Source organism: Sminthopsis crassicaudata, chromosome 6, assembly GCF_048593235.1.
Source record: "Sminthopsis crassicaudata isolate SCR6 chromosome 6, ASM4859323v1, whole genome shotgun sequence".
NCBI lineage: Eukaryota > Metazoa > Chordata > Mammalia > Dasyuromorphia > Dasyuridae > Sminthopsis > Sminthopsis crassicaudata.
The window spans coordinates 245,743,166-245,755,364 of NC_133622.1; the positions used below are offsets into that span (position 1 = coordinate 245,743,166).

At 37.7% G+C, this 12,199-nt stretch overlaps 1 protein-coding gene across 2 annotated transcripts in view; it reads right to left on the reverse strand.

The window, feature by feature from the left end:
• PATL1 (PAT1 homolog 1, processing body mRNA decay factor) overlaps positions 1–12,199 on the reverse strand; it is a 35,705-nt gene that overhangs the window by 3,868 nt on the left and 19,638 nt on the right. For both annotated transcript variants that reach the window (XM_074274099.1, XM_074274098.1), the window contains exons 11-16: positions 7,164–7,287; positions 6,693–6,790; positions 6,019–6,078; positions 5,439–5,587; positions 4,578–4,737; positions 1,987–2,142 (exon numbers count right to left, since the gene is read on the reverse strand). In XM_074274099.1, coding sequence (XP_074130200.1) covers positions 1,987–2,142; positions 4,578–4,737; positions 5,439–5,587; positions 6,019–6,078; positions 6,693–6,790; positions 7,164–7,287 — 747 coding nt within the window. The remainder of the gene's footprint in view (positions 1–1,986; positions 2,143–4,577; positions 4,738–5,438; positions 5,588–6,018; positions 6,079–6,692; positions 6,791–7,163; positions 7,288–12,199) is intronic.

Here is a 12,199-nt window from a genome sequence, read left to right on the forward strand (position 1 = left end):
GGCTGCTCCAGAAGGGATTTTAGGAAAAGGTTTTTAAAAATAAGGAACACCTGGACATCAACAGGGAGAGACTGAAGATTAAAAAGATGACTAAAGTTGTAATTTGTTGGAAAAGACAAGATGGAATGAAACCAAGGAAATATATTGGCTTTGGGCAGGAAAAAAATTACTGTTAGATAGTGGGGCAAAGGTATAAAGAGTGGGAGATGATGCTAAGGGATTTTGAAATGAAAAGGTGGAAAAGAGGGACACCCATGGAATGGTTTCAATGTTCTCAGTAAAATAGGAGGCAAGATCCTCAACTGAGACATGGTGGGGAAGAAAGAAGTTTAGAAAAGCTCTGTGGTAGTAAAACAGGGATTCAACTTGGGAAGAAGAAATGGACTGAAGTTGGATAACATGCAATTTAATCTATCTAGTCATCAAGGTTGTGACTTCCAGCTCCATTAAGCAGCCCATTAAATAGGAGCAAAGAAGCTGGATGGTAGGAATAATGTAGGGCTGTCCATTATATGTAATCCTTGAGCACAGAGACCTCGGTAGTCCCATGCTAACATTTCCCAACCCTTTACATTCTAAGTCAATAGAATTAATACATAAAGAACTTCCCTACTTCAGGTTGGCATGGTGAGCATCATTCTGGGGATACACCAGATCTGCTTAACTATACATATTGTGATGAGTTTATTGTTTCTTTTTCACTGTGATAGACACAAATTCAAGCTGGGAAAAAGTTGGAGAAATACACGAACATAGTCCCCACATAAAATGCACATAAAATCTACAACATGCCTGATAAGGTGGTCAAATGGCCTGTGTGGACATCTCCAAAACCAGAAAATCCTGTGGCTTTAAACTTTAAAAGGAAGCTCTTCCTTGCATGGAACTGAAATCTGCTTCAGATAATGGAAAGGAAACCACAAAAAGAAACTGTGGTACAGATCAAAAAAAAAAGGAGAAAGTCAAGGCTTATAAGACTGACTTCACGTGAGAAGAGAAGCAGCAAGGAAGCTTGCTCATCAAAGCAGTGGAGGTAGCTTCTAGATGAGGATGTTTTTAAAAGTAAAATCTAAAGATAGATACAAACACTGGAAACTAAGATTGTAGCTACTACAAATCCAGAATTTGGCGCAAGCCAAGACCAATTTACCAAATCCTGGAGTAAATAAATTAGGGGGAAGCACTTAATAAGTTAATAAAGGCATGAAATTTTCTATCCCTAAAAATGTTAAAATTGAAAATTAGCCAGAGTGGCCTGGGGAATCCGCAGGAGCTCTCTCGTGGCCATGAACATCAGCTCTCCTGACAGAGAAAACCCACAAAAAGACTGTGAGCAAGAGGATTCCAGAAGGAGTTTGGTAAATTTACAGAAAATTAAGTCAAGACAGGAAGCTAGGGATGTCTTAGAATATACATCTCTATGCTTTTGGCTATGACATCAGATAGGAAAACCATCTTCCTACAAACCTCCCTAAGGTGATATTGTCAAAGGATTAGCTGGATTGTTTTTCTTTTCTGATCCAGAATTTGACTTTTTTCACATTTAAATAGGGTGTCCCCAAAGTTTTTAAGCTTTAATAGCTTAAAACTGCATTTAAGACTTTTGAGATTTGCTATATGCTATTTTCATTGTCCTTTCAGAGTAACTAAGGCAACCTAAACTAAGTTAGAACTCAATTTTATTGCCTTTAAGATATCTTTACCACTCAGTTTTTTGAAAAGAATGTGAATTAACAGACACAACTTATTTAATCGCTTGAATTCTAACACTAGGGAAGAATAGGATGAGTAGGATTAGATGCTTCTAGTTCCACCCGGTCTATCCAAAGGTCTAGATTTTAAACTGCAATAACAACATACATGAAGCAGGCAACAGTTGCTCCCTAGGCCTTTATGCCAGGCCCCTGGAGCCTGCATGCACAACAATTAAAGGTTGAGAATATGCTTCAATATGGTATTCAGAGGGCATAAGGAGCCCAAGAGCACCTTGTTCTGGAGCACAGCAGTGAGGTGTGGGTTGGCGGGTGCTGGTGCAGTTGCACTTTGAGGTAGGTTCATTAGCTGTTGCAGAAGGCTGGTGACAGTCATTGATGGAAGATGATAAAGGAGAAGGGAGAAGGGACTCAGTAAGCAAGGTAAAACCTAAGAAAGAAAAGACAAAAACATCACACATTAGCATTGGATATTCATATTCCTTCCATCCAAAGTAGGTAAGAGAAGGAAGTCACATTGTATAATACACTGAATGAAACCAAATTCACAGAAAAGGAAAATACATGAGAGCATCCCACATTGAGGGTTAAAATTGATATAATCCTTAAAAAAAAAAAAAAATCCTAGAGCACCCCAACTTCTTTAAGTACATTTTATTAGTAATTTCACACCACCTCAAAGATATGAAATCCTTTTATGTTTATGTATATACACAATAGGATTTTCTTGAACTTAGAGACTATTTAAAATGTTTAATATCTTATTAGAAACTTAACATTAAATACATTGATTCAAACCACTTATTAATTTTAATCCTTAATAAAATATAATACTTTTTCAGTACCTTACTTTATGTTCCCACACAGATTCTTTTCCTATAAATTCTCATTTATTTTTCATCATATAAGTTTTCATTTTGTATCATAAAGGTCTTTCTGGATTTCTCTGCATTGCTTCTCTATCTTAGTTCTATTAAAGGATTCCATTATGCTAATGTAATAAAATTCATTTTAATCATTCCCTTACTGTTGGAACATTTAGGTTGCTTTTAGTTTTTTTCTTGCAATTACATATAACGCTGCTATGAAAAACTCTGGACAGTTATTTTTGTCAGGAGCTGTTCCCAACAATGGAATCATTGAATCAAACAGTAAAATTCTTTTTGTAACTTTTTTCTGTCTATTGTTACCTCATTTATCCTCTTAATCACTATGTGAGGTAAGTGGTATTATAGAGAAACTGATCTGTCTGCCTTCAGAGCAAATTAACTACTAAACCAAAACAAGAATACAACCTTTTGATCACACTGCTGAGACAAGGGGTTCTTAGCTTTTTGGGAGTCCTGAACTCCCTTCAGGTAGCAGGCTGGTTAAGTCAATTGGATCCCTTTTCGGAATAACATTTTAAAATGTATAAAATACATAGAATTGCAACTGAATTGACTACAATTAAACCAATTAGAAACATATGTATATATAAATCTTTTTAAATATTCATATACTTCCAGTTAAGAACCCTTGATTCAAACTACAAAGTTGAAGTATCAAGCTCCAAAAAAAGAAAGAGTTTGAAAACTAGCAGGGCATCTAAGAGTTTATCTGTCCCAACTCTCATTTCTCTTTGGCAAAATAGAGAGTCCATACTATTACAGTTATCAATTCTATTTTCAAAGATATTCATCCAGTGAATGAGATGGTAAAGCTATTAATTTCTGTTCTCCAAATTCTCCCACTATAATCCAAACCCATTTCTTTCTTATTTTGTCCTTTAAGGAAATCACCTGGTGTCTCATAACAATTTTATACCCTTTAAGAGAGTAAAGGCAGTGTTTTCATCATGCTAAAAAAAAAAAAAAAAAAAAAAAAAAAAAAGCAAAACATAAATAAAAACCTCCTCAAATATAATCTCTCTACAGCCCTTTGCTTAACTCTAAAGTGAGACTTCAGCAAAGTGATCACTAAGGCCTTTTCAAGAGTGAGCATCCTATGGTTCTCTATTCCAGGTTCCTGAGATTTTTCCAAATAGCAACAACAGACTATTAAAACAGAACAGTCTACCATGCCTTCTGAGTTCTTTTCTGCCATTCTGGTGCTCATCCTACAGTTCCATCCTATATTTATCAATCTTACTTTTGTTTTAAAAACATCACTTTGGGGGCAGCTAGGTGGCATAATGGATGGAGCACCAGCCCTGAAATCTGGAGGACTTGAGTTCAATTCTGGCCTCAGATACTTAACAACTCTTCCTAGTTGTGTGACCCTGACCCTAGGCAAGTCACTTAACCCCAATTGTCTCAGCAAAACAACAACAAAAACAATAGAACAAAACATCACTATTAAACTTTATCCAGCTTTGAATTTCCTGAAACCACTTTAAAATTTATTCTGAGATTTTTAGCAAGTCTGTACAAGAATTCAAATATTACTTATGTCACCTAAAAAAAGCATTTCATAAATATTAGCATGGGCTTCAGGGACATTACTTGATTCATTTTCATGATATTGGGTCACAGATATATATTACATACATTCTTGTTTTCTCCCAAATTGGAATGTAAGCTTCTTACAAGTGAAATATGTCAGTCTTTATACCCATATTCCCACTGCAAGGCATTTAACAAATGCTTACTAAGAATAATCCATAGGAAGATAAAAGCTATAAATTAAATACATCAGAAAGAAAAGGTCAAATGGGGCAGAATCAACACTGCAAACCCGTAACGATATACTAGTTGCTTCCTTCTTGTTTACATGGCCTGTTCTTCTAACCTGCTGAACAAGTTTCTTAAAAGGAAAGATTTAAAAATCCAAAATTGTTATGATCTCTAAGGTGTAAGGGCAAGATGTCTCTCCAGAAGTATTTACCTCATCTTGGGCATCCTTCTTGATCAAAAAGGGCAGATTTCTGGCTGTGGCCATGAGGATGTCAGCTGCTTGCTCTTTGGACAAGAAAGGGAGAATACGGGCAACCATTCTCTTCCCTTTACGGATACACATGATTTGCATAAAGTGGTCATCACTTGGCCTGTACAGGGAGAAAAAAATTTCAAATTAGGTCAAAATCAGGAATTCTACAGGGAATGCCTAATTGATTTCATTTAAAATAGGGCCAATTGAACATCCCATATAAGATTACTTTACTGTGGGTTTTTTTAAACCATAAACTTGGTCAAAACTAACCCTCACCCTCGAAGAAAGGATGAAAAATTTTCTAGGTCCCCAAATGCTTTTGGTCAAAAAAAAAAAAAAAAAAATTTTTTTTTGGGGGGGGGGTCAAAAGATCCAGGAGCAAACTTCTTACTGTGTATATCTATATGAATATTTTTCCAAGAAAAATTCTTACTGTAAAAAGTGAACCAGTTTACTTCACAGAGGACTACACTATTCAGGTCCAATCCAACTTAAGAGATCCATCAGTGACGCTATGCCCCCAGTTGATACTGAACCCAAATGGGTGGTAAAGCCAAAGAATGTTTTAGCACCCTTGCTATGTTTGGTTTCTCTTATTTCTGCTTCTCCACAATAGAAATGCTTCTCTTTGTCTAATTCTAGAAAAGGCTTACTGGAAGGGAAGGGTTTGCCCCTCACAGCCAAACATATGTTTTGGTTTGGGAGAAACTATTCTAAAAGTACTGTATGCGTATAAGGCAGATAATTAATAATCGCTTTATAGGCAAGAAGGAAAGACCTTATTCACCCTCTGCTCTCCCAGTCAGCAACTCTTACCTTTCTTGCCCAGGCAATTTCCCCCTCAGGTTATCATACATGTCACATATCTTCTGCTTTCTCTCCTCCATCAGTGCTTTCCGCTCCTCTTCCAGGCTTAGAAGATAGCGCCTTTCATAATCCTCCACATCCAGGAGAAGACTATATGTCTAATGGAACAAAAGAGTATTAGGGCATCGTGCTATCAGCCTTGCCCCCCTCCCCAACCATGAGAGATTACAAAAATTGAATAGTACTGAAATTAATTTAAAAGGTAGACTAAGATACTATCGATCTCTATTAAGTCTCAACTTGGAACTTCCCTCAACATTGTATTGTCCCATCTCCTCCTACTCATTGTAAGAAGCGTTTGCTAAGTGACTGAAACACAGACTATATATGCCATTTATTAACCTTTTTAAATTCCAATAAATGCAAACTTTACCACATTATACATATGCGTACCTATAAATAAGTATGTATTCAAGACTTATATGTATGTTTGTGATTATGATACGTGTATATAAAAATATAGCAATTTTCCATACTGGGAGTGGGGGTGAGGGTGGGGGTGAATGTAGGTTTGACTATTAGAACTTACTTTCTCAATTGTAACGAGAGTCTTTCGTCTTTTGTCTCGAACTTGTTTCTCTTTGGTCTCCTAAGAAAAGACAGAAGCCTCAGTGCTATGTTTTTTATCACAGCCATCCCAAAACACATATTGAATATCTACCTGCAGGCAGTGTGGCAATCAGGTTGGGTAAACTAAGCTGAACAAGGAGATTTTGTCTGCTAAAAATAAACAACTGATGGAAGACAATACCACAGAATGAAATACAGACAGCTGAACCAACAGTGCCCAAGTAGAGATAACAAAGGACATAAAACTTATTAACATTTTATATAACTGAGAGGAAGTACATACATATGTACTACATATACAATGTGTGTATGTACACACACAGATAGATAGAGACAGAGAGAGAGAGAGAGAAGAGAGAGGAGGAGAGAGAGAGAAAGAGAGAGAGAGAGAGAGAAATCAAGGCAGAAACTGACAGGGAGAGACAGAAAAACAGAGAGAAAAAAGAGACAAAGGTGAAGGCGGGAGAGGGAAGCAAAGAAATCATGGAGTTCTTTCAAGAACTAGACAGATGTCAGATAAATAACAACCCTTTTCTCCCCCTTCCCCCCTTGCTGTATGGCACGGATAGGGACATGAAGAAGAAAAGGTGATAATCCAGATCCCTGTAAACAGACAGCTCTGCTAACACCTACATCATCTTCGCTCCGGGATGTTACCACGGCATCAATCATTTTCCGGGGATTATTCACACTAGAGACAGTAAGCTTTCCCAAAGAGCCCTCAAATTGCACTGCAAAAATACAAACAAAACAAAATAAAAACAAAACAACCATAACAATGTTGGCAGACAGGTTTTAAAGAACATAATATTCTCTCACTGAACTATGAGGAAAAAAAACTAATCATCTATGTCCAATTCTGAGTAATAGATTTCCCAATAATCTCTTATGCAAACTTTTAACACACAGTGGGATGATTACTGAAAATATTTCGCTCTTTATTTTAATAAGGGGTCATGGGAAATGGGCTTTTGCCACTAAGCTTTGGCCACTGTATTTTGAGTCGGCCCCTGTACTGCTCCAACCTACTTAGCCCTGGCACCACTTCCAACACTCTCAGATTCCAATTCAAGAGCTCAATAGAATGATGAGGCCCTTACTCACCTGGCTTGTAGGCATGCTCCAGCTTTGCCACTTGGGGGGTGATCAGTTTGGTGCGTTCTTTCTTGGGGCCATCTCCATGTACTTCCTCAGCTGCTGAGAGTTTCTCCAGTTTTTCAAAGTAGTTCTAGAAAACAGAAAGGATTCCAAATTATCTTTAATACCAGAAGGCCTGAAATTTAATGTGTCAACTAACATAATACTTTTTTTTTTAATGTATAAGGCAAAGAAAAGATATAATGAAAAATTTATTTCAAAGTAAAATTATAATTATAATATAATTTTGCAAATTGACATGTGCCTTGTCCATCTAACATTAATGAATTAGAAGAACAGATAAACAGAGTCTTCTCCTTACTGATATTCCACATTTTGTTTTTGTCTACTTTGTGACTGGTGCAATCCATCAACAAACATGAGTAAATACTACTATGTGCCAGAGCCGAGGCTATAAAGACAAAAGTAAACTCATAGTTTCCAAGAGTGTCTATTCTAAGAGGGTAACAACACATACAAATACAAAATAAAATGTACAAAATAAATAAGAGGGAGCATGGGGGGGAGGGTGTCCTAGCAACTGAGAGAGATTAGAAAAGGCTTCATATAGAATTTGGCTCTTGAGATGAATTTTGAAGGAAACAAAAATTTGAAGAGGCAGCGATGAATAAAGAGCATATTCCCAAAGACAGGTAGGGACCCGGAGATGAGGTGTTAGAAACAGCAGGACCATGTTCTGACTGAACCAGGGGCAGGAAGAGGAGTCCCAGATACCAAACTAGAAGGGCAGGTTCAGTTTAAGTTGTGAAGGGCTTTAAAACTAAATAGTTGAGTTAATATTGAAAGTAAAGGTAAAAGGGGTCCCTGCATTTTACTGAGAAGTTGTTCAGTTGGTTTTTATGTTCATGACCCCATTTGGGATTTTTCTTGGCAGAGATACTGGGAGGGTTCACCATTTCCTTTTCCAACTCATTTTACAGATGAGGAAACTGAAGCAAATGTTCAGTCATGTCTGAGGCCAGATTTGAACTTGGGGAGATGAGTCAGCCAGAGTCTAGACCCTTTGCTCTGTGCCCAATGGTGCCCCCTAGCGTCCTTATTGGGAAGTACTGTCTCAAGTCTGTCCTTAGGAAAATGGACTGGGGACTGGGTGCAAGGTGGATGAATGTTGAGAGACAGAGAGGGGAGCCCTGATCGGAGGCTATTTCACCAATCTATACAAGAGAAGGCCTGAAGCACAGGGACCGCCTGAGTGGAAAGAAGATGGGTCTAAGGAGGTGGGAATGACAAGAGCTGGCACCTGACTGAGATGCATGGGGTGGGGAGTGAATATTCCCAGCTACACACAAGGGGTCATGATGCCCTTGGGGGGCTGGGTGGTTTCAGGAAGAAGATGAAGAGTTCTCTCGGATTTGGTGAGCTTGAGAAGCTAGCCTATTTGCAGAGGTTCCAAACATGCCAGCCATACCATGCTTGGCACCCCAAGGAGCCTCTGTCCACTACTCTTTCCAGTGCTATCCTCTCTTTACCTATTTCCCTAGCCAGACTTTAACCTTACTTCCAATCCCTATAATAAACCTCTTTTATCAGTCTAGGTTTTTGGGTCTGTAAATTCCTTTACAGGAACTTCTGTGCCACCAGAAGGGAGTCCCCAAAACTCCCTACCCTTATGCCAAAACCTACCCTGCACCCCAAACCTGCCACTAGACCTCATTTAACTCCCTGACCACCAGAAATCCTAATTCATTTGGGTTCCCCAAATCTAAACCTCATCAAAAGAAGAAGCCCACCACAAAGTCCTGAGTGTGGCCATTAGAGGAAGGGCATGACGTTCAGAATGGGGAGAGACTGGGCAGGTGGAAACCAAGAAAAGGCTCCACCACAGGGAGAAGAGAGGACCCAAGGCCCACAACAATGTCAAATGCCACAGAGAGATCTAGGAAGAGGAAATCTGGAAAAAAAAAAAAAAAAAAAAAAAAAAGGGAAGCCTTTCAAAGCCACCACAGGGGACAACGAGAGGATCAGTGAAAACTAAAGTTGGAGTGGAGTGGTGGAACTGGAAGCCAAAGATGAGAGAAAGTGTTTTTCTGAGGAGAAGGTAGAAGAAATACAGCAAGAAAAACTAAGGGGACGATAAGGCCTGAAGGCTCAGGCACAACTTGGAGCAGATGATAAAGCCTGAAGACCAGAGAGCAAAATCTTATTGAGGTAATCTGGTAGAGAATGTAGAGCGAGGTGGGGGTGTGGAAAGTTTGAGAGAAGCCCTGAATTGCTTCTGTGGTAAATAAGAATCAATTAGGATTGGAGTCAAAGAATTAACTTGCTGTGGTGAAGATCCTTTGAGATTAGGTAACAAAACTAGTAGACCTAGTCAACTTGGTTGAATGATTTTCTCCAATTCCATTAAAGCCTTACAGGAGCAGGAGATGAGAAGGCAGATGGCAGTAGTAATCTAGGACTAGAGTTTGGCAAGGTTATGAACACTGACAAGAGGGAATAGACCATATAGAACCAAAATGGTTAACTACAAGGAAGAAACCGAGAAGAGGAAAAAAAGGAAATTAGGACAGGAGCAATGGATTGGAACATTAAGGGGTGAAGGAATTTAGAATTGAAGATAGGAATCGGTTTAGCTTTAGTAAATCTTAGGTTTACTAAAATAGCTTTAGTAGTAGGACATGAGGAGATATGTAATAGTAATATGGCATTATCTCCTAAAAATCTCTTTGGAGGTTTTGATGGTAAGATTCTATAAGTGATCATATGAAAGAGTGTTCCAAATCACTATTGATCAGAGAAATACAAATTAAGACAACTCTGAGATATCATTACACACCTGTCAGATTGGCTAAGATGACAGGAACAAATAATGATGAATGTTGGAGGGGATGTGGGAAAACTGGGACACTGATGCATTGTTGGTGGAGTTGGTGGAATCCGACCATTCTGGAGAGCAATCTGGAATTATGCCCCAAAAGTTATCAAAATGTGCATACCCTTTGACCCAGCAGGGGTACTATTGGGCTTATATCCCCTTTTTGTAGTGGCTAGAAACTGGAAGATGAATGGATGTCCATCAATTGGAAAAAGGTTGGGTAAATTATGGTATATGAAGGTTATGGAATATTATTGCTCTGTAAGAAATGACCAACAGGAGGAATACAGAGAGGCTTGGAGAGACTTAAATCAACTGTTGCTGAGTGAAATGAGCAGAACCAGAAGATCGCTGTACACTTCAACAACAATACTGTATGAGGATGTATTCTGATGGAAGTGGAAATCTTCAACATAAAGAAGATCCAACTCACTTCCAGTTGATCAATGATGGACAGAAATAACTACACCCAGAGAAGGAACACTGGGAAGTGAATGTAAATTGTTAGCACTACTGTCTATCTATCCAGGTTACTTATACCTTCAGAATCTAATAATTAATGTGCAACAAGAAAATGGTATTTACACACATATATTGTATCTGGGTTATATTGTAACATATGTAAAATGTATGGGATCGGGGGGAGGGGGGGATAATTTGGAAAAATGAATACAAGGGATAATATTATATAAAAAAAATTACTCATGCATATATACTGTGGAAAAAAAATTCTAAAAAAAAAAAAAAAAAAAAGATTCTATGAGTGATGGTAAAAGGTGTGAGGGATCCTATGTGTAGTTGAGGTAGAATGAGAGAAGCCTGAAGAATTTGAAGATGAAGATTCTTTTGGAAACATCAATATATACTGAAGCCTCCTAGAAAAAGGAACCTTTTATTTATATGTGTGTGTATATATATATATATATATATATATATTATGGCAATATAAAGAATTACTGTGAAGCAGCCACTGCACATCTTGACAAAAAATCCTGAATGACATGGGATGAATGAGTGCCATAAAGGAAGAAATATTAATGAATAATACGGCAAAGGGAGAGTCTAAAAGTGGCCATGGAGAGCATGAAATATTCTAACTCTCCTTCCAAGAACCAGTGTGCGAGGGTCGGATAAAAAAATATAGTTGGTGCTGAAGACAGTGGTCAATGATGTGGTTTTGTCTTGTAATCATGTCTCTGTGAGGAGCAGAAGATGGGAGGAACACAAAAGGAAAAGGGCTAAAATGAAGAAAAATCTGCTAATCAAGGAAGAAAGGAATTCTGGAAGGCATCACATAGGGATGGGAAGAACAAAGTGGAACACAGTAGAACAGGATTGAGGTGGATAGGGATTAAAGGATGTCAAACGGGAATGAAGCATTTACTCTAGAACAAAAGTCACAGTCTCCAAATAAGTTGTGTCATCTAAGGGAAGGTTGCCAGTGTTCTCCTCTGGAAGAACAAGAATGATGAGCAAAGGTAAAGCCCAAAGGACCTGGTGTATTAAACTAAAAGGGCCTATTGAAAATAACTGAAATGTATACAAAAAACCATTCTATTACATGCAATACCCACATTCAGCTTGAAAAATGGAATTTATCAAGTTGAGAGCCAGTCAGGGATTTCAAAAGAAAATTTCACAGATAATTTTTTTTGGAAGGAGGCATAAAATAAAATTATTGTCTAAGAAATATATATCTTTGTTATACTTTAACATATTTAACATGTATTGGTCAAACTGCCATGGGGGGGAGGGGCGGCAGGAAGGGAAAAGTAGAACAAAAGGTTTGGCAATTATCAATGTTGTAAAATTACCCATGCATATATCTGGTAAATAAAAACTATTAAAAAATAAAAATTAAATTTAAATATATATGTGTATATATATTTTAAAAATAATAAAATAACAATTAAAAATATATATATATATTTGGAAAGAAGAGTCAATGATGTAGAAAAAGGATAACAGACCACCTAAATACTGTTAGTGTACCAACAGTTTAAGTTACAATATCTAGGAAGTCTCCAGAACATGGGGGAGGTGGTCTACCACAGTGTGTCCACAATACAAAAGCAAGAAATCTCACAGGATGAGAAGGAAAGTATAGGTTTCACTATTTCATCATTAAAAGGAGTCCTGTATCAGTAAAATCACAAATTCAAACAAG